At 43.8% G+C, this 26,438-nt stretch overlaps 1 protein-coding gene across 2 annotated transcripts in view; it reads left to right on the top strand.

Moving 5' to 3' along the window:
* EVA1A (eva-1 homolog A (C. elegans)) overlaps nucleotides 1–26,438 on the top strand; it is a 223,705-nt gene that overhangs the window by 62,572 nt on the left and 134,695 nt on the right. For both annotated transcript variants that reach the window (XM_014958183.1, XM_014958182.1), the window contains exons 3-4: nucleotides 7,832–7,955; nucleotides 22,895–23,047. In XM_014958183.1, the coding sequence (XP_014813669.1) occupies nucleotides 7,832–7,955; nucleotides 22,895–23,047 (277 nt within the window). The remainder of the gene's footprint in view (nucleotides 1–7,831; nucleotides 7,956–22,894; nucleotides 23,048–26,438) is intronic.

Below are 26,438 nucleotides of genomic sequence, written 5' to 3'. Positions count from 1 at the left end.
TTTTCAGAAATAAACTACTTAAGGTCTGTATGGAAGAATGTTTAGTGGTTGGCCTAAAATTATTGCTTAATACCAGAAAACTAGATTACACTCTACAGCAGATTACCTGCAATATCCTCAGAATGACAGCAAAGCAAACGCACAGCTTATTTAGAAGGAAAACAGAAAGCCCTGGAGCAAAGCTTATTTAGAAAGAAAATAAAAAGCCCTGGAAAGGCACTTATGTGTGGCGTGTCTGCTCCCAGGTATTTATCAAAGACTAACTGTAGGCAAACTTCTGTCTTCATACACGCACGTACTGAGATCAGCAGGAAACTGCACTTCAGAGGGCAATGTTTTATGGTGTGATTTTTTTTTTTCCTGCGAGGAGCCATGCTCAGAAGGTGCTCTGGAGCTGTCATGCCTCTCCTTGGAAAGACTAGCCTGCCTGGGGAGGGAGCCTAGGCATGGCCTGTGCCCCGGTCCCTTTCAACGCTCTCCAGGACAACCAGTCCTTGGTGACAGGAATCACTAGTGCTGCTGGTGTGGTATTTCCTTTCGTGCTTTAAGAGAGATACGGGACACCTTTGCTGTCACCATCTCCTGCTGTCCCTCCAGCAGCCTGTGAGGCAGCGGTACAAAAGGGAGCAGATTCCTTGCATGCTGAGCACAGGATGCCTGAGCCTTTCTCCCCCACTTCTTATTTGTACCTACCAGGAAGGTTTGTGTGATAGAAAGCAAAGGGGAACTGACCTCTGGTGAAAGATGAGATGAACTTTCCAGTAGCTGCGTGACTCTCAAAGCACGGGTCACTTGATCATAAAATGATGGGGCTGGAAGGCGTGTGTGTGCGTTACAGTTTCTTTTATTTCCCCCCCCCCCGGATTAGCAGTGTGGGGGAGTAAAATACAAAGCAGAAGAAAAGGGTGCAACTGCTCTGGGTGTCTTGGTAGGCCAAGGATAGTGGCTCCTGTCATGGCCAGTCATGGGATATTGTATGGTCCTACTGATGTGTTACAGACTCAACAAGAGTGAGGGTCCCACTGTATTGGCACTATATAAACTTCTTATGACTCTGAATATCTATAAGATGATGGTGGTCAAGGGGAAAGAGGGAGGAAAAAGATAGAAAGGAAGAATAACAGTCGTCAGTACCGCTTGGAGGAGAACCCACCATTTGCCATGCTGTATATGAGAAGTTCTCCTCAGCTTACAGGGAGTTTGAACAAGGAAAGTTTCAGCCACAGAAACGTCAGTGAATTAAAGAGCAGCTCAGGCAACTCTTCATCAGACTGTAGTAGTTGCATTGCAGAGGATGGTGAGCAGTGAGCTCAGGGTCCGGAGGAGGTTACTGTAGTGCCAGAGTGGCTCTTAACAAATCACAGAACCATTGCAGCAGCTTCATTCATGAATCTTGCCCAGGCTGAAATAGAACTCTCTGGCAAGCAGCTCCCCCAGCTAATTATTTGCAAGTAGAAGAACTGCGTGATGCGGGGGTCACAGATAATCTCTAAATTGCCGTATCTTTGAAATCTTTGGCTTGAATGAAATAGCTCATCAGAGCAGCGTGTATGTACTGCAGAAGAAGAGACACTGGAGGCAGAGGTGGCCGGTGCAGGCTGTCTCCCTGATGAGGCAGGACGGCTCCCCGGGGTATAAGCCTCCTAATGCCTTGTTTACTCTAAATTTAAACTTTCCAAGTCACGGGGCTTCCATCATTGCCACTAAGACCTTGCTTGACAGTGTAATGGTTTGCTCTCAATGATTTTTTTTCCACTTTGTATTTTAAGCTTTCCCTTTCTTTAATCCCATGACTTTTGGTTATGCATCCTTTTGTGTTTCTTAAGCTCGGACCTCCTCTCCCTTTGAAGTTGACCCCGCATACAGATTAAGTTTCCCACTGTTAGGAAACGTAGGTAATGGTTAATTAGGTGATATTTGTAATGCAGCTTTTATCGGGCCCTTCTATTTGCTGAGCATGTTCCTGCTCTTTGTGAATCCCTGTCTCTGGGCTCTTTCAAGGCTCTGCTGGAGGAGCTCTGGTGAACCTTGCTGTCCTGTTTTAACATCCCAGCCTGGTTCTGCCTGTCCTACTGCCCTGCTGGCGCTTACTACTCCCGTAGCAGAGCTGGTGAAAGGGAACGTGTGCCCAGTTTTCAGCTCTTTATTTCACAGACTGGGGTGTTAATGCGAGTCACCAAACGTGTGGGCATAGTTCCCTCCTGCTGACTCTGTGATCGTTGCAAGGTCCATGGGAGAGTGATAAGAGATAGCTGCTAGAGTACTAAAACCTGCCATAGATCAGCAGCCAGGATTCGGGGCCTTTGATCTCTTCTTCATGTGGTGCACAGATTGGATGTGATAATTTGGGCAAAACTGAATTGCTTTCTAGTGGAGCAGGCTGGGAAGGTTGCCTGATGAAGCCATAGGCAGGTAACCATCAACAAGGATTTCACTTCCTCCTGTAGTCTGTCCTTCTCTGTTGCTGGTCCTTGGAAAATCCTCATGGGCTCCGTAATTTGTGTGAATGAATAGAGATGAAAGTGCAATCTTCACATAATTGGAAAAAAAAGACCTATAAATAAATTTGCAATTTACAACAGACTGTAAACTTAGTAATTTTAAACTAATACCAACATTCAGGGGTATCTAAAACAGTATCAAAATTCAAATGAAACATGACATGAAGCCATTATGAATGCATTTTTTCACCAGAAGGTTTATCAAACATTGGAACAGGCTGCCCAGGGAAGCGGTGGAATCGCCATCCCTGGAGGTGTTTAAAAGACGTGTATATGTGGTGCTGAGGGACATGGGTTAGTGGTGATTTTGGCAGCGTTAGGTTGATGGTTGGACTCAATCTTAAAGGTCCCTTCCAACATAAATGATTCTGTGATTGCACTGCATGGCTTTGTAGGGAGACTTCATGCTGCCTTGTTTTATTTACTCCCTCTCATTGCAAAACTCATAGAGGTGCACCAAATATAGGTGTTGATGTAACTTCATCATAATGGCTATATCTGTACTGAATTTGACCTAAAAATACTTCATTGTATTTTTTAAAATTACTTGTATCTTCTTAAGTAAAATTCTTAGTACAAATCTTCTTTAACTGCACGCAGCTCTGATCCATTCACGCAGTTTGCTCTCTGAGTTATTCTCCTCAGCAACACACAATTTGGGCAATTATTTAGTGGGGTTCCTCTATGTAATTTCATGCCTGACTGACATGCCCTGCAGTCCTCCTGATGTTCCTTTGATGATGGAGGCTGTACAGAGAGCAGCCCTCTGGCAAAATCCTAGTTCCCGTTGAGTTTCACCATTGGCTTCTATGGCTCCAAAGTTTCACCCCAAGTGTGTTGAATCTATGAACTTCTACAAGGGACCGAGAACTGAGATAAGTTAAATTGCCTTGGGTGTTAAGCTCAGTTGTGGTTTATTTTAAGTGTGCAGGGGAAGTGCTTCTTGAAGAGTGATTTGAAGAGACAGAATAAAAACGAGTGTACCCTTGGGAATGGCCGAGGACAGCCTTCTTGCAGAGCTCGCATCCAGTCCCAGATTTAAAAGGCTGTTATCTAATGAGCACAAGCAATTACTTAGCTAATGAGCACAACAAAATGAGCACAAGAAATGTGTTTCATCCACAATGCCCACTAGAAAGACATGGTTTTGAGCTTGAGGCTGCCCTTGCTTTAGGAGCTGGGTCACCGCAGTGAGATTAGTCCAGGGCATAAATAACAGGAGTTAGATTAGTGTTTGTTTTACTTGAATTCACATTTCTTGCTTTCTTATCTCCTCTAAATCTTGCAGCTTCTTAGCTCAATCATGAACCAGAGAATGGAATGGGTTTAAACAGCCGCAACTTCCCTCCTGAGCGCTGGCTGTCAGCCCTCAGGCTTGATTTACCACTGGAACGCAATTATAAAATGGCACAATGCAATTAATGTGTCTTCCCTCCCCTTTCATGCCAGACAGGAATTCCTCCTCCACCTTCTTCAGTTGGAGTGATTTTTATAATACAATTTAATCCAATGCGACTTTATTTTGCATTAGTCAGGGGTCTACCAGGTGGCAGTGCCATAAACACCTGATTATATATCCCAGTTAGGGATGAATCTGCGTGTCCACTACTATTTCTGTGCAAGTTCAGATTGTTTGTGCACTTCAGATTGTTTGGTTTTGTGGTTGTGTTTTCCCACCTCTACATCTGACAGCGACAGCCAGAAAAACAAGGCAAACAGAGAATGAATGGCCTAAATTTTTCAAGCCATTAAGCAATAGCTGTGTGAGCTCAGGACATTCCCTCACTACCAAATAAACTCACAGCCTTCCTGGTGCCAGTCTAGCTGATCATCTGCAAATACGTCAGAAGCGACATCTGCCAGAGCTCTGATATTGCCTAGAAGTTTGATTTATGGGAGTAAGACCAGAAAGCTTTGGTTTGTAAGGGTCCATGTAAACACCAGATGCACTGGACCCGCAGGGCAGGTAGCATCTCATCTTGTCACGCGTGTTTTGTAGGGTTGCTGTGTTGCACAGTGTTTAAGAAGATAATAGTTTATAGCACATACTGATGAAAGCAGTGAGGAAGAAGGTTTCTATGTGTGTAAGGACAGGTGAGAATTGTACATCCAAGTTTTTAAGTTAATGTTAGGGCTGGTGTAACGTCTTTGTTCTTTATTTTTAATCAAGACCATGGCTCAGTCAACCGCTGCTAATTTTATTTGCATTTTTCCTGATGTATTTCACTGAGCATTGAACATATTTTTTTATTTTACTCTTTATAGATATATTTCATTACGCCTAAGACTTTACTCAAACAGTCAGCAGGAAATCAGAAATTTTAATGATTTTTTTTACATTTGCAGGAAAATTGTTACCCTTCAGGGGGAGGCACATTAGAATTATGTGAATGAAAAGGAAATACTCATTTCTCTCCCTCCATGAAATAACTTCTCAGAGTCATGGCTATTATCAAATTAAATTGAAACTGTAGATAAACACTAAAACCAATTAGCAAAAGGCATATTCAGCCTTAAAAACGCTTCCCATTTTCTACGGTCTCACAATGGCATAGATGACTTTTTCTCCTTAATTTAAGTACAAACTTCTCCCTGGGGCTCTGTGTTACTTTGCATACTGCAGGAAGTAAACTCAGGAGTTTTTCCTTATGTGGAATACATGGAGTAAGCAAGAGCTGCCAAAAGTTACAGCAAAGCAAGATAAGGTGGCAAAACCAGAAGGGGGCCTACAGGAGAGATGGGGAGGGACTCTTTATCAGAGAGTGTAGTGATAGGATGAGGGGTAATGGTTTTAAATTGAAAGAGGGAAGATTTAGATTAGATATTAGAAAGAAATTCTTTACTGTGAGGGTGGTGAGACACTGTTGCCCAGAGAAGCCATGGATATCCTGTCCCTGGAAGTGTTCAAGGCCAGGCTGGATGGGGCTTTGAGCAACCTGCTCTAGTGGAAGGTGTCCCTGCCCAGGGCAGGGGGGTTGGAACTAGATGATCTTTAAGGTCCCTTCCATTCTATGATTCTATGATATGTGAAGGCTGCCCATGTTCTTCATTCTCTGAGGTTGGCAAGTAATTGCCTTCAGTCCTGGTGCTGAGCCTAAAGACAGATGAAAACTGAGGTTATCAAAGAGGCTTCTTGTTGGCCTGACTCAGTCTCTGCTGAAGGGTGGTTTTCCTACTGGTTTTAATAGCAGCTATGATGCAATGATGAAGGCTTTTGAAAATCCCACCCATCTGCTATGAACAGGTTTGTTGGCCAAAAAGCCTTGTGTCTGCTGTCTTTGAAGGGAGAAAGCTTCCCTTGTGAGAAGGAAAACATTTGGGGTGCTGCTTCTTTCCCTTTGCTCCCTATTCTTAGCACTGCTTGGGTTTAAACACAGCCCTGGCTGTCCAGTATCAGGAAATCATTGCAGGTCTGCAGTGATTTGGAGAGGTTTTTTCTCTCTCTGTGAAGCACTCAAGAGTTGTTCCAGTTGCTCTTTGCCTTTTGAGATCAAAAGAGGTATCTGCGTAGAGGCCTCGCTTAAATTCCTTTGCAACTCATTGGATTTTGCACTGAATTAAATTTCACATGCTGAGTGAGCAGTCAAGCCTTATGAGCCCAGAGGAAAAAATGTGCTGTTTCTATGCATTTTAACGTGACGGTCAAGTTGGGGCTAACGCTCCCAGGCACCTCCTTCAGCGTTCACCTTTCAGCCTTTCCCTCCTAAGCCCTGTATTTTGAAACAAGATGCCTGCATTTTATTACCTTTGTAAGTGGAAAACAACAGCATATGTTCTCTGCTCCCTAGAAAGGCCTGAATTGTCTTGGTTTGAACTTTAAAATAAAGGTCAGACTTGAGGCAGGCACGAATTCTTGCATGTGTTAGCCCAAAAGGTGAAAGCTTTAGGAAGTTATGAGCAACCACAAATGAGGCAGTTTCAAATTGCACTTGAAACTGGAACAGCTGCTGTTCCTCTTGTTCCGAGGGTGACATTCAGAGTTATAATGCTAAAGATTATATATATATGTATATGTTCAGGGAGAACTCAATAAGAGTAGTCACTGGGGCAGAGAGAAAATTGTTTTGGGTGGTGCGTGGTAGAGATGGAACAGCCTTTGTGTTAATGGCGCAGGGATAAGATTGTAGGAAAGCCCAAACATCAAGGTGGGTGTAAGAAAAGGGAACAGGGAGAAGACAAAAGAGACCATGGGAGTCTAGGGGGGAATTTCTGAGAAAAGATTTTTTCCAGTGCCTCCTTACAAGTGAAAATTAATTGTTTTGGGACTGGAATTCACAGCTCTGTATCGCAGGGACTTGGTGGGGCTGGTGGATTACCTCGCTCCGTGGTCTCAAAATGCTCTGACAGGTTCGTGTGTGTCAGGCAAACATTATGGTAATTTTAGCACTTTAGGGGCTCTACAGCAGCACATAAATACCACCTAAGCCATCCAGCTGAATTTAAAACTTAATTACTGCCCCACTTAATATTCTCCCCCCCACCCCCACTACTGCTTTAGAGGATCATAGGGTTAAAAGAAATCATTAATCTTCCTTAATGAAGCTATTTTCTAGCAGGAGACAGAATGTCTTGCCCCTGTGGATTCTGAGGAGTTTTTATGAGTGTTATGAATGGGGAAGTGGGGAGTGAGCAGTGCAGGAAAGGCAGTGCAGAAAAGGGGACAAGACCCAAAATGCCGGTGGTGGGAGGACCCTCCGACTCGCAAGCCCTCGCTGAGCGTAGCCAAAAGGAATGCGATAGTCATGGGGGAAGAGGAGTGAGCCCTATTAAAAACTGACTAAGTTGGCTGTGTAACAGTGTTCCCACCACAATTACTAATTATTGGAATACCAGCAATTACCAAAGCTTTTACACAATGGGGGCAAGAGCTCTCTTGAAAGCTGCAGTCAAAATTGTGCATCTCCAGAGAAATCTGAAGCAGAACGGTGGTGGCAGGGGTTTGGGTCTGTGCTTTTAACTGTGAAGGCTGATCCATGTCCTCGAAGCTGCTTCTCCTGGGACGGTGCTGCCTTATACCAAGATTAAATCGCATGCAAATGTTTTCAAAACAGTGCAAATCCCTCCTTTTGCATGCATGAAAGGGCAAGGCGTCATGCTCCTTAAACCAGTGTGTGTACTAGCCCTCTCCTAGCCCATGGCTAGGTACACACAATGGTACCTGTTGCGTTAAGCACCGTTGCCTGCCCTCGTAGCCGGGGATGGATGCGGAGGCGAGGATGGCCTTGCCCGTGCTCCAGCTTGTCTCCGTTTGATGATCCCTTTGGTGGAGGTACTGACGTGCTCTTGTTTCTCTCTGTCTCCTGCGTGCCTGTGTGCATCCCTGGCTGCAGAAGATGCTGGACGAGTGCCAGGACAGGCGGAGCTGCCAGTTCCTCGTCAACAGCCGGCTCTTCGGCGCGGATCCGTGCCCTGGAACCGGCAAATACCTCCTCGTGTGGTACAAGTGCAGGCCAAGTAAGTATCTCACTATCAAATCTCCTTGCTCTGGCGAGACCAAAGCGTTTTCATACTAAATACTCGCCAGAGAGGTCTCCTAGGACTTTTTGTTCCATTCCACCTTTATTTTTGGTGTAACAGAATCCCCTGGGTACAGAGAATTTATCCTTTCCATCACGCTTGCTGTCTTGCTGGGATGCTGATGCTCCAGCTCCTTCCTCCTTGCTGGCAGCCCCAGTTGCAGATTGTTTTTGCAGGTGCCAGTGAAAGCCTTTGCCAACGCTGAGCTCATGCTGTTGGCGGTGGGTGGGCTACTTCTGCTCCTGTCTGCGGCCACCCTCCTGTTCCAGTGGGCTACTGGGACTTGTCCCCTCTCCGCCTGCCCCTCCAGATGGAGCAGAAGCTCTTTGTGTGGGCAACTTCAGATCTGGGTGCCTAAGGTGCTGAAGACGGTGATGCAATGGGAAGCTCATCTGCCCATGCCATGCCATAAGCCAGCTCTTAATTGCTCCCAGATCAGGCTGGGAAATGTTAATCTATGTTTTGTGTGATCTCATTAGCTGTGTTCAAATTAAATGGGACCGGCGCCTGGGTACTGGGAGCGCAATCATGCGTGTTGCAGAAGATGTGAGTCTGGTGCAGCTTTGGCCCAGAACAATCACCACCCTCTTGGCCAATTCCTGGTCCCACCAGGGGCATTAGCGCAGCCTGGGCACTGTTTTCCATCAGGGCTTTGGAAGCAGACACTTTAGTTTGGAGACAGATAGGGTTTGATGGTGGCCAAACTGTGCCAACCGATTTCAGCCAGAGAACAGGCCCTGACTCTATTTGAATTAATAGCCTGGACATGGCATTTCACACCAGCCTAATCCCAAGATTTTTAGATGACATAACTAGCATGGTTCCAGCATCGTGGTCAGCAAAATTTTTGAGGAAGAAATAAAAAAAAAAGTTTGCACGGGGAAGAAAACCATGCCTGATTTCAGAAAAGGTTTGAAACAAAAGCAGAAACGTTCAGACCCTGTCAGCAGCAGAGAAATCTTTTTGCACGCAGAGACCTGTGCTAATGAACTGAAGGGATCTGGCAAGATCTGTGAGGAATTCAAATGAAAAGTAGGTAATGAAGCACCTGCATTTGTTGTGGGGTTTTCATGAGTGATTGGAACATCCCTTGTTGGGTGAGAAACGCATCCCCGAGAGAGGGGTGATTAGCAGGGTGTTCTGACAAGTCCTCCTGAACCTGCAGGTTTTTGTTTCAAAGCACGCTTGAGAAATCTGAATATTGAGGCCTGTGCTGAACTTCTGAAGGTGCTTCAGGATCCCATCTGTGCATAAATATTTATGGCTTGGCATTCTTTGCTAATTACAGATATGCTAGAAAAGAAGGAGTCTGCCTGTGTGCTGGGTAAGTGATTTTCCTGAAAGAGAGCAGGGGAAGTTGCTTGAAAACATTTCCCCGAGACATTTTTCAGGCAGCTCCAATTTTGCAGGGTGAAACAGGGTAACCTGACACAAATTATTATTTCTTAGTCATTGGGCAAAATTTTAATCAGAACCTGCTGGATTAATAACAAGGTTTGAAATATGTGAGGATTAGCTTTGCACAGAGACACCGGGACACAGTCAACCTTTCCTTGATGATTCAAGACGTCAGTTTTGAGTCTCACGAACTGAATCTAGTACTTGTGTGAGTTCGTTATCCGTGTCTTTTCACCTTGCTGTAGGGAGAAGGTTAATGAGGGGACTGAAGAAATGGATTCACAGAATGAAAAGTACAGGACCATGAAAAATTTTGATGGGCTTTTGGGGTTATTGAGTATTTGAGTATTGTTTACGAGCTGTAAATGAATCCAGTGCAAGGCCTTCATTTTTAAGAGTTGACCCCAAAAACTGTGGTCCTGTGAAGTAGTGACCTGCTCCTGAGAGGCTGAGCCTGCATAATTGTAACCAAAGAGCACCAGAGAGTCCTTGTCCAGAGCTCACTGCCTGGTGCTTGCTTCAGTCCATCACTTTATCAGAAGACAAATGCAATTTTTTTGGCTATTCCTGAATTTGTCCTTCTTAACAGTGAAGCTATTTAAGGTCTGAATTGTCCTCTAGAGACATCCATTTCTTTCCCTTGCCTGTTGGGGCAGCCTGATGAGACCATGCTACTCAAGTAGGTGCCTTGGTTAAGTGCTTACCTAGGTAGAATGAGTGTGAGTTTCCTGGATACAGGTATGAGAGGTGCTTTGCCTGCAAAGTTTGGACAGGACATCTGTAATAGAAAAAAAAGATGCCCAAGCCCTCCCGCTCAGCCTCGAAAGGCCCCTGGATAGAGGTAGTTATCTAAAAAGAAAACTTCCTTGAAAGAAAGCAAAACTGAAGTTAGTGGCATTTACTTGTACCTTTGCTGAAGGATAACTAGATGGTGCAGTCATCCCCTCCAGCCACTGTCACTGCAGTTATGCCTTTCTGACTTTATGTTGCGTTTGAAATCTAGTGGTTTCGATGCTCACTGTCTGTGTGGGGTTCACTTGCAAGGCAAGGTGCTATTTTGGATTCTCACGGGCAGAATTTCAAGGGGGGGGGCGGGATGGTAAATCATGCGGAAACTGAAAGCTCCAGATCTTCCAAAAGGTGGAGCTTTGGGGAGCAGGGCAATTGGGGCAGTGTCAATCTGATACTGCTTTCACTGGAAGCAAGGAAGCTCATACAAAGGTTCAATGCTGAAGCATTCTGGTTCACCTCCTCTGGAAATTAAAAAAAAATATTTCAGAGAAGTGCTTGTTTAACTAGAAGCTGTGAGAAGTGCAATGGCTTGTGTGTTTTTAGGGAAGTCTTGTGCTAATCATGGTTCCTTCTGATCCAGTGACTGAATCTGGGGTCTAGTGGACGTTCATCTGCCTGTACAGGAGCCAGATATGTTCATGGGACTGCTTTTAAATCAGAATCATAGAATCATCTAGGTTGGAAAAGACCCTTGGGATCATCAGGTCCAACTATCTACCCTACTCTACAAAGTTCTTCACTACACCATATCCCCCACCACTATATCTAAACGACTCTTAAAACTCATCCAAGGATGGTGTCTCAACCACCTCCCTGGGCAGCCTATTCCAGTGTCTGACCACTCTTTCTGTGAAGAATTTCTTCCTAATGTCCATTTTAAACCTACCCTGTTGCAGCTTGAATCCGTTCCTTCTTGTTCTATCGCTAATTGCTTGTGAAAAACAGGTTGTTTGGCAGTGCTGTGTACTCTCTGTGCCTGTAAACAAATAAATACACTATATGTGTGTATACTTTAAATTTTAAGGTACAGAATGTTTAGGGAGATCAGAAATAATAAATAAAATGCTCTATTATGCCTCAGTTTGGGGTAAGTCAGACTTACTTATTGCTGCTATGGGATTTGAAGGCCAGGGTTCATCAAAGTGTACAGGGGCTTAGGATTTATTTTCTTTTCCCACTGTGTGCGGGCTTTGGTTTCTAATATGCACCAGCCTTTGGGAAGATGTTCAAAAGCACAGTGCAGGTCTGAGCAGAGCACAGCTAAGACTTGTGCTTCTAAGCTTGGAGGTACCTTTGCAAATCATCCTGCTATCGACAGCCTCAGCAGAGAGCCCCCAGAGGGTCCCTGCCGGTCAAGGCTGGGACATGCCTTGGTGAAAGTGAAACCTGGAGTTGTTCTCTGCTAGTGTAGATGTAGGGGATGGTATCCAGTGGGAAGTTTGGATACAGCCACCCTGTTTTAGAGGCTAAAAACGTTGATGAGAATGGCTGTGCGTTGTCCCATGCCAGTTGGTCTCAGTGCCAGAGAACTGGCATATTCAATTTATCAGGACCAATGTAGCCTCCAAAGCACATTCATGCCAAGGATCAAGCTCTGAACACACAGAGGACTTCAATCTCCGGGGTACCTTTCAAGATCATTAAAAAATTGCACACAAATCCAATTATTTCTCAGGTAACATGCTGATTTGATTTAGACCCATTAAGTGTAATTACCGGGTAGGCTGCAGGAACATATAATTAGAAGGAATTGACATAGTATTTAATTGGTCTAACATAAATTCCCTCTAACTGAAATCTGGATTCACCAGTATTATTCAAACAATTTGGTGTTTGTTCATCCCCCTCACTTCAGAGACTGAGAACCGTGTAGGATCGTGTGTTATTGTAAGTTAGGAAATATTTGCTCTGTGTGCCAGACTTTCCGGAGGGGTTGCATGGTCTAATCCTGGCCAGGAAAAGGATCTGTGGGGCTGCCCAAGTCATGCTGAGGAAATAACTTCTCCTCTCTGCACCCCAGCAGTACCGTTGCATCTGTTTTTACCGGGGTTGGTTGCTGCTCTGGGCTGTTGTACAAGCAGGGGTCAATCTGCAGCATTGGTTTGCCCATGGTGGCTTTTTTTGCTCATTTGGTTGGACTAGATGATCTTAAAGGTCGCTTCCAACCTAGACAATTCTATGATTCTATGGTTATTTTTTTGGCTTTGTTATTTCAAAAGTGCCAGTGCCTTTGAGCAAAATGGGGACATAAATAAATACTTGCCTGTCTCTGCAAAGGGTTTGCTTGGGATGAGATGTGGTGTCTGAGTGGCCATTCACTGGCAGCACCATCGAGAAAGGAGAGGGCTCCTACCTTGTTTATGTGTCTCCCTGGTATTGCCTTTCTCTTGTCTCCTCCTCTGCTGTTGCCTTGTTGTCCTGGATGCATCGTCCCCTTCTCAGCTCTAAATAGCCTGAGCTGCAGCCCCCTGTAATGCTATAGTGATATTGTCCCTCTTTCCTTTCGGGCAGTTGCTACTTTAACTTATGACTTGAAGGTCTCTGGGAGAGATAATCTCCATCCAGTGGTTTTTTTTTCAGTTATTGTTTTTATTTAATTTTAAAATGCTGTGTGGAGCAGCTGGATGTGATAATTGGAGCCTGGCGAGTGTGAAGCCTCCCTGTATTAATCATTCCAGCGATATAACAAAGTGTGAACCAAACTTTGCTGCTCTCCCTTCTATTCACAAATGTAAGCCCAAAACCTTTGAAGTTTCAGAAAGCCTGGATTGTGACCTGGGTTCCAACTGCAGCTCAAATCCCACTGTAACAATAGAAAAACATATTTGTGAAAGACATCAAGGCTCTGAGAAATGCATCTGGGAGGGAAACTTGTGTTTGTTGGCAAAGGGTGAAGTGCCAAAAGTTTGTGGGGGGGTTGGAGGAGGGAAAGGGGTGAGGGAGGTCACTTTGTTCTAGTTCAGAACCTGTAGCTTTGATTTATGGGAAAACATTTGTGCTGAGAATCGACCTGGACCCATGTTTTGAAGGGAGCGGGCAGTCATTCTCTCCACTATAGATTTAATTCTAATCCAAGAGGCCCAGTTAATTCTTGTGAAATGTCATTGGCTTTTTTTCAGACATGGGAATGCCCATCCTGATGGCCTTGCTGAAATCCTACTCGGATAACTTTGTTTTTCCTAGCAGCCCTTGTCAATTTTAATTAGAAAGCAACTGAATTTTAAAACCAGTTAGGAATTAATTCCAGTTATATCATCTTCTGATATAAATGTCACCTTCAAACTTGTACACTCTGTCATATAGTGATGGAGCTGCCGTGCTGTGTCCCAGGAGTGTCTGCCTTTGGGGGAGGGTGTGTGATGTCTTTTTTGGTCGGTGGTACTTCCAAACCTGGACAAAGAGCAGAATACCATCACTTGTGGCAGAGCTTTTCCAGAAATCAAGAAATTGCAAAAAGTCATTCTCTGTGCTGGTGATTCCCAGTTGCTGATGAATGTGAAGCTGTCTCATGTCTCTTGGGGGATTGGTCAAGTCTGCTCGTCAGATTTCAATCACATTAGCTGAAATGTATGGAAAGGACATTTTGGAAGAACCATCTAGGCTTTCAGCGAATGCATCTTGTTCATCTTTTAATTTCCCTACAGTCCATTCCTTCAGGTTTAAATCTGGGGTGAGCTTTGCCATTGACTTTAATGGGCTGAGGATTACACCTTTTCTGTTAAACTCTGTGAACACGGCGTGAAAAGCCTGGTTTCATCACACATCCTCCAGGTTTTTCATTCCCCAGGCAGAATTTGCAAAATGCCCTGAGCAAGAGCAGAGGGCTGTGGAAAGAGCAGAGGTTTTGTAGGCATTTCAGAGAGAGCAAAGAGAGACCTAAATGTATTCCCAGTCCCTTTAACAATGGTGATTGATTTTAGTGCTGCGATAGATTGGTAATTCAGTAGTTATCAACCCTTTCAGAAAAGCATTAATCTCCTTTGTAAGACAGGTTTATTGGTGGCAGGAGAAGTTCACTGTATTGTTTGCAACATTGCTTTTTGGCGAACCAGGCTTTCCAGAGCAGCACGATGGAGTGAGGGCTGTTTAATGGGCACGTCCTTCTGGCCCATCCAGTGAGGCAGCAGAATAAGCCTTTTACCTCCTGCATTCATCAGCTTGCTCTTGCTTATCTGTATTATTTCAAAACTGTTAAGGTGGTGCAGGGAGTGGAAATTTATAAGGGCAATAAAACCTCAGGCAGCCAACGCTGTGGCGCTGAAAAGGTGTAAATAAGGGAATGCTATAAATAAGAGAGGACAGATCCATCAGCCTGTGATTGGGGTCAGAGAAACTTTAATGCTAACGATTAATATTGTTTTAAGCCGTTGATGGGCAGAGATTTTCAGGCGCTGTCAAATAGCCCTATCTCTGTAGCAGACTAATCACTTGGCTGTCAGGAGCGGGATTAAGAGGAATGTGTGATTTCATTGTCAGCGAAGGCAGAGATTATTGTCAGCCCCTGCCCCCACGGAGAAGGAAAATGCTGCTGACCTGGGAGGGTTAAAAAAAAAAATAATAAAAAAAGCTCCAGTTTTCTTTCAAACCTTGTCATTCAGCCCTGAGTGACATCAAAAGGAAAACTGGGACCAGCAAAGACCAGGGTGCTGCCTCCTACTGATGTGGGTGGAAAGATTTCCTTTCCTGAACCACTTTCCTTTACGTGAACCACTAAAAAGGCAAATTCTCAAATCTGCTTGAATTGTCTAAGTCTTGTGCCTTTTATCCATCCCCTTTGTCCACTGGCATTTAATTTTTCTGTGGGGTCCTGTGAGAAAAACAAGGGTGAAAAACCCTTTTAAGCCACAGATTTTTGGTGAAGGACAAGAAAGGGATACACTGCAGTCTTTCTGTGCTGGGACAGGGGGGTCACTAGCACTGCCAGAAGGAACCGGGAGCTTTGCCCTTGGGTGCAACAGGTTTCAGGAGATTCAGCCCATCCTTGGGCACTGTGGGCAGCTGTGATACCTTTCTGTGGTGATGGTGGTGGTGCCATGAGGTGGTTTTTGCTGCTGCCAGAGACAAAGTGGTCTGGGAGCCTTCTCCCCAGGAGATTTAACCCGGTTAAATGCAAGGAAACAATTTTTTTCAAAACAAAACCCAAAAATCGAAATCTGTGATTGAGGTTTGTGGGCTCTGAAGGATAGATTTCAAGGTATTCTGGCATAGTGCTGAAGAACTGTGAGAAGAAAAGCATGTCCCAGAAACAATATGCTTATAAACCAAACTGAGCTGCTGCAAAGGTTTGGGTTTTTTCTTTCTTTCTTTCTTTTTTTTTTTTTCTATTGTGAAAGTTTGTATCTGTTATGTTGACTCCACAGTTTAAACCATGCGTGAAGGCCTCCCGGAGCAGTAAGCAGAACAGAGAAGCAAATTTATACTTTGGGGGGTCCTGTATATGGACCTATTCAAGACAGAAAATGCAGATCAATTTCTCTCCTCAAATAAATTTCTCTTGGAAGAAATTCAGAGAAGAGTAAATCTTCTCCAGGGCAGAGGCATGGTAATGAACTCTTTCCAATACTGTGGATTTCTTCTACATTTTTTCAGTATCAGTCTTACATTTGGTTTTCAAATTAAGTATATATTTTAAAAACAGGTATCTCCTGATATTTTTCAGCTTTTCATCGTGCTAATGCTGAATGCTAAAGGTCTTATCGGTTACACATTTTTCTGACTACTTAAAAGGTACTGGAGGATGTCACCTAATAATGTCTCTGGGAACTGGGACTTCCAAAGCATCCATGATGAACTTGGGAGATTTGGGCACTATTTCTCCCAGCTACATTTTGCCTTCTCAGGCAAAGTCATTGAGGGAATACTGTGTGTTTAATTATTAAGGACAGTAGTGAACTTGCTTTTAATCTAGTAGGCCTCATTTTCCATATTTTATGCTCTAGGCAACCCCACGGATTATATGTAAAAATATCAATCAGGTATCCTTTTAATGTTCCTGTGTCAGAATTATTATTGCCATTATTTTAACGTTTGGAGAAGATCGTTTTAATGATATAAGACTAAATCCTCCCTTTCAGCTATTTTAATAATAACTTTAAGCAGCATTACTCCAGACTGACACCATCACTGGAAGAGAAGAACAAAAGTGCTGTGAGCAGTGGTACTAATGAAGTCTTTTTCCTTACATATTGATGTAGTTTTTTCTCCTTAGTGCATCCCTCCCATCTTTTTATCGCAGTAACAAAAGTTTTCGCCGTTGTCTCCTGCGGTGTAGCTAGTCCAGATTTATATCCATGTTAATCGGCCAGGTATTGCATCCATGCTGGCTGGCTGGTGGGACACTGCAACAATTACAGCCAGCTTTGGCACTGTTTTGTGGCTCTCTTCTGTAATTGGCTACCAGTTCTTATAAAATGTATAGGGATTTAACTATATTTGTCACCTCAATGTTTCGGACAAATTTCACTGAAATTTAGCCAGCAGGTTCTCAGGTGCTTGGAATGAGGACTAATAAAAGGTGAGGCAGCAGAACACAGCTGCTTTAGAAAATCAGCACAAATTCATTAATGGAAGGAGTAGGATGAGAATTAAATTTGTCCCAGGTCCCCAAGTGTTTTGTTTAACTTTAATCTCCCAGTCTAGCATATATATTTTCATATTGTTCTCTTTCTTCTCCTTAGATAACCATATACCTCTGTTTGTCCAACAGGAAAGTGCAAATAGGTGCATCTGAACTCTACTTTGGAAATGAAATGTAGCAGTTAATTTGCAGCACTGCCAGCCTTTTCACAGCAGAATATAAAAAGACAACTACTTCAGATTAATGAAAGTGACAGTGGGGAAAGGCGCCTTTTAGACATTGCAAATTGGATGGGTGCATCAGGAGTGTAATTTTAAAGGAATCTGACAAGGTCGTTTGCAAAGAACAATCTTCTTACTTGTGGAAATAGTTGCAGACCTCCAAAACTCGGCACTCTTGAGTTTTCAGGGTACTTCTGAAGTTGGCAAACTGCCTATTTGATATAACTCTGGACTGTCATCCGTGCTGTATCTTTCAGAGTTTCAGATTAGCTTCTCCAGAATTTAGCGGGTGCACTCCATGCCATCGAGGGTAGAAAACTTCAATTTTTAAGAGTTAAATTACAGCATCTTCCCAAAAACTTTCTGAAGGCAAAACTGAACGGAAATAATGTTGAAAGATATTTCTGTGCAAATGCATCAATTTGTGACATGCTCACTTTTTAATGCCCCAAATTAAAGGGGATGATCTTTTTTAGATCCTGGCTGTTGAAATGAGGGAATGACCGGGAAGCCCACAGCTTAAGTGCTTGTGGGGGATTCAGAGGAAAGGCTCTGGAGACCTTTGCTGTTCTAGGAAGGTTTCTTCCACCCGATCCTGCCTAAGATTGAGCCCTGAGCAACCTGCTGCTCTAGTTGACTCTGGTCTGAGCATGGGTGTTGTGTTGGCCTAGATGGTCTCCAGTGGTGCCTTCTGTCCTCTGTGGCTCTGTGAATTATGGTCTAGAGTGACTACATCCGTAGTAAAGAGTTCATATTCCCATGGTTAACACTAGTTTTGGCTTTTCTCTTGAGGCTGACACAAAAAATTGTTCTGTGGTGACTTTTGCAATGTAAGTAAGAAACCAGCAAAATCTCATCACACATGAGATCATCTTCTTTATTATTTGGTGGTGAATTCCAGTCTCCATAAAAGTTTGCTGAATTTTAACTTATCACTAAAAGGTTGCATATTCCAATTGAGTCATCTGGCCCTCCGTGCATCTCAGCTGTTCAACATTGCAGCCAACCAGTGTCTGATGTAGTCTGATGTAGTACGAGATGTAGTGGCATGGACAATTGGAGATGTATCTGCCATGAACACAGTTCTTCTGGAGAGAGTGGCTGGGTGAGAAATTGAATTGTCCCCTGTGCCCTTTTTGACAGGCCAACACAAACCACCACCCAATAGTTAAACACATTCATTTATCAGCTAAAGGAAGACAGGTGTTGGTGGAACGGCTGAATACAATGAAGAGTTACACATTTTGAGGCAAGAAATGTTCTTTGTTTTGGGTGGTATGCAGTGGAACGGCGAATGAAGCTGGGATGAAGGCAAGCAAGGCAAAAATTGGACTGAAGAGAAGTTATTGGCTAACATGGAGTGCATTTCAATTCTGAAGTGGCATCTTAGGTGCAGTCTCATTAATTTAACAGTTATAAACTAGGCAAGATAGTCTTCTATGAGAAAGAATCCTGACCTCATAAGGAAGTGAGCATGACCATCTCTGTTTCCTACAAAATATCTTTCTTTGCTCAGATCCTTGATTTAAATCCTTTAGGATTTTGTGAGGAAGACAGATTTCTCTTTCCATGTATTTCCAGCTCTTTGATCTGGGAAATGGGGTCAGCTATGCATTGATTATGTGAAGCACGCATGTTTTAATTAGCAAACTTTAATAATTTTTTTTCACAAGTTCTGTTGAAAATTATAGTTTTAGGCAAGGTAGACTTCTGGCATTAATGCATTCCATCACTTTTTTAGACACAAAATCTTTTTAGGAGCTTCGATCTCTAAGGTCTTGCAGAGATAGAGCCAATTGACATTTAGTTTTGAGTTTCCCAGTCATGATCGTTCAGAAAATTGTTAAGGACCGTCGGTGAAAATGTCCTTAAGACACTGGGTAAATGTATTTTACTACAAGTCAATACTTCAGTATTCTTGTACACATCCTGTAATTACGAAGGGTTCTTCTTGTTCACTTTACTGTTTCAGAGAGCCAATTTTTCCATCAGCAACATCTATAATTGTTTTCTCTCAATTGTTCTAGCTCTGTTATAATCATGTCATATAATGACCTTTAAAAACGTGTCTTGAAAAGCCTGCAGCTGTTCCCTCCTTGGTTTCTCTCTACTGAGTTATATTTAAGCCAGTGTCTCTGAAAACAGGCAGTAATAAAAGGGATATTATCCTTAGCAAATATCTTAATCACGGTAAATCTCTGTTGCCCTACAAATGACTGCATGGGGGATTAGAGTTGAGTAAGCCATTTGCTGAATATCACTGCCACCTTTCCTGGGCCATTTAAGCATGTTTAATTTTTCAGGGTGAAACATGAAACCCACTAATACAAATGTTTGCATTTGGACTGAATTATATCCAGACTGTAACAGTTATAGCAGGCTTAGGAGCAGATTGTGACTGATCTGTAGGAGGCCAGTTCTTCTTGGGAGAGTGAGAGAGAAAAATGGGTTGAAGTACCAGTAAATATACGGATGATGCTTAGCTCTGTATTTTCTTTATATCAATCACAGTCCCTACCATCATCCAGTGCCTGGGAGCCATCAGTGCCTGGATGAAAGACAGCTGGCTTTGGTTCATCCTGGCTGAGATGAGGTGGCAGTGCTATGAAGCAGAAAATACTTTCAGGAACTTGTGTCCTCTGTAACATCACTTTCTATCTGTTTGTTTATCCAAATTTCTATCAGGTTGTCCAGAACCAGTGGAAGCATCTGTTCTCCAGCGATCAAGTTTAAGGGAAGACTGAAATAGTATTGAGTATTTCATCCTTTATTTTTCTTCTTTCTTTCTTCCTTGTAAGAAAGCAGTGTCTTCTATCTGAGGGACCCCTAACCAGTTTGGACTCAGCCAGAGCCTTGGGAACTGGCAGCTCCAATAATTGTTTCCTAGGGCAGAATTTAGTGACTGTGAGGAGATGGCATCTGTTTCAGGTGGCACAGCTCTCTTACTCCTCACACCGCAGTGATGTGCCAGGAGCACATCACCCACAAACTGTGCTGGTTCCCAAGGAGTGTGCGCTCAGATTCACCTTCCTGGTGGAATATCTTCCCCCATGAGCCCTGAACGTGACTTCCCAGAGAAGCTACAAGGGTAAGAATTGGAAACATGAGAGGCAGAGTTTTTTTGTTGACTCTCTCATGATTGCTGGGATGACTTGCCCAGCAAGATGGGCCATCTCCCCAGACATGGGAATACCTGGGCATCCCGGTCTCTTCTGGGCTAAATGCAGCACTCACTGTTCTTAAATCCCAGTCAGGTTTCCAAATGACAAGCTCTGACTTTGAATGGTCAACAGAATTTAATAAATATTCTGAGGACCTTAAATGGGTCCGCAGGACATGTGGTTAAGCAATCAGTTATACTTGTTAATTGGGAGATGTAGCTAATAATAACCAAATCAGAAGAGGAAATGGAGTTAGTGCCTTGGAAGAAATAAGACCTTCACAGAGGACCCTGGCACTCGCTCATTATAGACTTCAAAATTGATCTTTTGCTCAAGTTAATCAACTATTTCATACTTCAACCACTTCAGCCAGTATTCTCTCTTTCCAGGTATTCTTGTATTAATTATGTATAGCTTGTACGATTGCAGAGTTTTATGCCTATGTGCTTTTAGCTTGAATCTGTGTTTGTTTCCTAAGGAAAAAAAGTCTATTAAGTCTATAACATTCTATTATACTCTGCTAGGTTTTATACTGTATACCTAGGCTAAAGCTTTGATCCCATTTCCCTCCCAGAAGAAACAAAAATCCTGTGGGAGACCATTGTAGGTGAAGATAACAACTCTTAGTATGTTCAGTGTATTATTCAAATGCCTAGGTGGTCAGGGATGAAATACCTACATAGATAAAATGGTGATTGATTCTTCACACCTCTATGAGGTTCCTACATACTCTGATATTGAAAAGAGCTTCTGTTCCTGATTCCTGTCACTATTTTATATATTCAGCTGGGCGTGGGTTTATCCCTATAGGTATTGCTGAAGGATGTGTGTTCTTCAAACAGATATATTCCATGAATGAATTAGGTCTTAATTCTGACTTCATCTACAGGGATGGATGAAAAAGTGTTTTCCCATTCAATAAATATTTTAGAAGTTTGAAAGTTTCTCTGCAGTGGGATAAAAAACTTTCAGAGATTTTTGTAAAAGGCTGCAGAGGGAGAAGGAAGATTATGTACTGGAATAGTGTCTAGGGTTAAGATTCTCACCCAGACTGTGAGGGTTTGGACTGGGGTTTTCATGCTCTAATCATCAGATAATAGACTATTTTGAGGGGGCTATTTTTTGAATTCCAGTAGGAATTTTCAAGTTGAATATGAGGAGTTGTTTGTTTTCAGACATTTCTTTTAAGTCAGCATGTGCCTGTTTTGACATATGTTTTTTCTGTGCAGATTTTTCTTAAAAAAACTGTTCTAATGTAGAAATTAGTACTGATTTGAGCAGAGATTAAACCAGGTGACTCCTAAGGAGTCTTCCAACATAAATTCTTCTATTATTCAACTTTGGTGGAAAATTTCTCTCCATGTCCGATCAGGTGGTGTGATTCTTGAACCTATAGTTACAATACAGTCAAAAATGTCACATTAAGTGCTAGCTGCTGCAGTGTGTAGACTTAAGTATTAATCTATAAAGTAATTATTAGCTAGTATTCTCAGTTACTGAGTAGTTTGATGTATGTGGACTTTGCATAAGTTCTCATATATATGTGTATATGTGCACATGATATTAGCCATGGAGAACCAATGACAGAGACAAAAGTCATCTCAATGCTAGTAAATGACACAGGGCCAGGAACATTTCAGATGAAGTGACTGATTGTGCTTGGGGGGTTACCATGGGTCAGGGACCCCTCACATTAAGCAGTTTGGATGCTGTTGTGGCTACATTTCTAATGGTAAATAACGTAATCTAGTGGAAGGGCACTCTACAGAGGCTGGGGAGCTTGAGGTTATGTTCTTGGCTGTGCCTTGGGTTGGCTGGGGTGACCGTACACCTGCCACTTCAGTTCTCTATCTCTTTCACACTTGTAGATGTCTACCTGTGAAGACTCATCTCTTCAAAATAGTGTTTGTCTTCCGTGGTGTGTTGGCAGACGTACATGGGGAGGGCCAGTTCTAGGTTGGGACCTCTAGGGGTTCCCATAATACAAATAATAATAGTAAAGAGAAGGGAATGACTTGTGATTTCTTATGAAATAATTTCCCAGTCTCCCTGACAGATGTAAACTGAGTGACTGCTCTGTGTGCACCAGCCTTACAAAAGCAAGAGTGTATGTTGTATTCTTGGACTGACCATTTCAAGAAGGACTTGGGGAGCAGCTTTGCATATCTGTATTTGCAACAGGCAAGAGCAGCTTCCATCACTAACAAATTTAGTATAGCTCCTATTGAGGGAAGTACAAAGGGAAGTACTGTGGAACAAAAGCTGTTGAGAATGATTATGTTTGCATGTGAGCTGCTGTGATGTAGAATAAATACATTGGCACATAAAGGGCTGATCTGTGCCTAAAGGTGCCTGAAGATGGGCTTTCACCTTCCCCTGACACAGGCTTCTAATATCGCCATGTGGAAATTACTCGATTACCATGTCTCACTTCTTTGTCTGCAAAATGAAACTATTGGCCATTTACTGGAACTGACACATGCTAGGTTAAAATATGGTTTGTTAAATGTGCTGATAATGCCAGAGAGAGAATGCGTAATGCAAACGATCAGTGCTACTCTAGCAAATGCAAAATGTAAGGCTGGGGCTGTGCTGGCCGATGTGTGCCTCTGCCAGAATTGCTGCTGCCTCTGACAAGGTCACACCACGGGGAGGTGAGGGGGCTCCCTTCATGGTGAGTGTCCGCCTCTTGATCAGCTGAGTAATTAACTGTTTGTTTCCTTTCAGATGAGTACAAGAGTAAAGTAGCCTGTGAAGATGACAAGCTGAGGCTAAGCTGTAAGAAGAGCATGGTGATAGCCATTTACTCTGCTATCTTTGGAAGGACTCAAGGAGGCAGCCTGGAGTGCCCATACCAAACCCTAGGGATGCCCATGATCGGTAAGCAGGGGAATGGCTTGACAGAGCACACTGATCTGGGCAGGGTGGTGTCATCTGCTGTCATCATGGTAGGGCTGGTACAGATCCTGCTTAGGAAAAGCAGGGCTGGCACATGCAACCTGCCACAGTGGCGCTCCTGATGTGTGGTACCTTGTTAACCAGCCATGAGCTTCTTCGTGAGCACCAGACTGAGGATCTGCTAGATGCCCTCACCAGGTCACTAAGCAGCAGATGCTTAGCAAATTGATCAGATTATATGCTTGAATTTCTTGTTCAACTTTCTGTCCTCCTGGTGGTTCATACACTGAGCCTTGATCTATACAATGGAGGAACATATTATTGGTGGATGTCATGGACCGTCTGTGGCCAAGTCAAGCCTTGACATTGCATTTAAACTTTTACTGAAGTTAAAGCAAGGGGTGAAAATTCAAAACCCAAGTTGTTAAGTTGTGTCATGTTTTGATTGATTTATAGTACCTTCAAGTAGCTTCTTTACTCTCAGGCTATCATAGTCTCTTACATTCATGTGCTAAGATCAATAAATTTAAAAACAGTTACTAGAACTGTCTGTTCTTGAGCCAATGTGAAATGAGTGAGTATTTTAGGCTGTGGCATATGTCCACAGTGCAAAATCCTGTGGTCAGCATTCCTCATCATCCTTCTCTGCAGAAGTGAGAGAGAATTAACTGGTTTCCCAGAGGAATTGACTGTTGAGGGGGAAAGCTCCAGAGGGGGCTTTAAAGGGAAGCTTGAGCTGCTGCTATTGCCTGTGCTGGTATCCATTCAGCTGTATCTAGGGATCTTTGGCTTCACAGCTGCTAATCCAGTGCCTCAAGGAGTTAAATGCTATTCAAATGGAAGCATGTGAAGTGACTGCTTGGAAATAGGATCCGCAGGTGATGGGTGTCAGTAGGAAACCACAGGTGGAATCAGGCCAGTCAGGTTATTCGTGCAGTGTGGTGGGTGCCTTAGTTGTGTAGCTGTGAAAATCTGAGCACTTGCAGCACAGCTGAGTAGTTCAGGGTTTCCAACCCAGTCCCATGGTTCAGACGCATGACAGGAGGAGTCACGGTCCTTTAGCAAGTTACCTCCTGTCTCCTGAGGTGACCTGTGTCCCTGGATGTGCTCCTGTTATCCCCCAGCTGCCAGAGAGCAGAAGCTGAAACAGATATGTACAACAGGTTGGCCTCAACCTCTTTCATGTGGTGTTTGGGATGGGCTGAGGATGCACACGCTGGTGCTGTGGTGGTTCCGCTGGGTGATAACTTGCCGCATCAGCGAAACTTGATGGGTTTCTGGTGTATGCCTGAAAACTGCTCCTTTGTCCTTGCTGAGAGGGCAGAAACAGGCACATGCTGGTGACAATGTGCCAGCAGTGGGACCTGCTCTTAAATGTCACCGTGAAGCAAAACTCTGTGAAGCCACAAAGGGTAAATTTTACTGTGCTGAGATACAAAGTCCCCAAACTTGTACTGGCTGGGAGCAGGTTATATGGCACTAGCAAATAGTTTGGAGTTGCTGCGGTCTCAGGTATCCATTCAGTCACCCTGGGGATGTCAGGATGCTGGGGGGACACGGATATACTGCCTGTATAACTGCAAATGGAGGGTGGGAAGCGTCTCTGGGGCATGTCTTGCAGGGCTGGGGATGAGAAATGAGGCACTCGCAAAGGAGCAATGCCTTCCCCAGGCTCTCCCAGGCATTTGGGCACTGTGTGAGTAGTGTGAAAGACACACAGTATAGCTGTTGATGTTCCTCTGCATCCTGAAATCCTCCACGTGGAGGGTGGGTGTGAGGGCGCTGAGATATATCAATATGAATTCCCAGGTGGTCTTTCAGCTTGCTGTGCTCCATCTCTCAAATCCCAGGTATATTTGAGAGAGTTTGTCCAGGTCTACTAAGTGTGTTCAGCAACCGCCCGCTGATCCCTCTCGGCATGATGCTGCTGCCAACGCTACAGGCAGCCTCTGCTTATCATGAGCTTGCCCTGCCTTCCCTTCAGCTATTTAGTGCTGCTGACCCAACGGGACAGAGCTCTGGTGATGCAGGAAAAGCGGAGGTGAGTTGTGGTTATCACTCCTCTTTTGGCACCGCAGGAGAAACCAGCGTAGGATCCATTTGCAATCCAAATCAGCAAAAAAAGCACATTCACACCGTGCTTCCCCGCGGCACGCCGCAAGAAATAAGTCTTGCGTACATCGCAGCGCTGAAGTGAGCAGTTGTGCTCCCACTTGCCACTAGCAATCGTGGGAGAGGCGCTCAGAGTCCCCCAACCTGCTCCAGAAACCCTCCTCCTGCCACGGGCCTGCCTAGCCCAGCAGGCAACTCTGTTCCTTCAGGAGCAGGTGAAAACATCCCGGCTTATAAATCAAAGCTTTCTCTAGCTAGGGAACATTTCCCTGCACGTTTCCACAGCCCTGTGATACGGGGAGGGCTGCTCCGTGACAGCCTTTGATCCCAGACACTTGTGGGGAGCTGATCTTACAAACATGACCGTGTGACTCAGACTTCACGGCAGCATCCAGTTCCCGGAAGGCAGAACCCAACTATGTACTGCACATGGAAGATTTATTCTGTTTGAATTTCACAGGACTGATGATTTGCGTCAAGTCTGAGCCTTGGCAAAGGGCCTTTTTGTGGGAAGTAGGTCCTGGACAAGTTTGCAGTGATTACTTTTATCCAGGCAGCATGAGTTACTTGATGAGTGAAGAACTTTTACTTGCCCCAAAGGTGGGGAAGGGTATCTTTTCTTCCTTTCCTAATGAAAAACAGTTCATAAAATTTTATTCCATTTTTTTATGTGAACAAAATGTGCATTTGGGTTGAATTTTGGAGCCTACAGTTCATACAGATGAGGCTTTTAAAGAACTGAGGTCTAGGATGGGGAGATGGGGTGGCCTAATAGGGCATTGCTTATATTTCTGACTCTGCCATAAAGTAAGGGAACAAATAATTTAATTTATGTTGTTTCTGCCTTCAAAAACAAGACCCTGTACTCCTGTAGGAGCGTTGAGGAGATGAAGCTCACTAACGGTGGGTTTCTTGGATTCTGCAGGGACATGAGGTACGTTAGGTGCTCGGGTGGAAGGGTCTGAGGTATCGTGATGTTGCAGCCCTTTAACACCAGCCATCATTGTGCTGCTTTTGGGTGTTGTAAGATCCCCAAGTCAGACTCCACACACCATACCATGCCAGATGCATGTTTTCTCTCTGTCTAATTTCTATACAAATGTGCTTAGCATCTGTGAAAGGAAAGTTATTGTGAAGAACTCCATCCTATCCCTGTCATGTTAAAGAGAAAATCTGCCAGGATCCTCTTTTAACTGGAAACATGCTGAAACTTGTGTCTCTGACCGTAATGGGAAACCCCTGCAAACAGCTGGACCCCTCC

Source organism: Calidris pugnax, unplaced genomic scaffold (genome assembly GCF_001431845.1).
Source record: "Calidris pugnax isolate Ruff unplaced genomic scaffold, ASM143184v1 scaffold276, whole genome shotgun sequence".
Lineage (NCBI taxonomy): Eukaryota > Metazoa > Chordata > Aves > Charadriiformes > Scolopacidae > Calidris > Calidris pugnax.
Note: the sequence above shows the minus strand (reverse complement) of the source record. Positions and strands in the feature narration are given on the sequence as shown.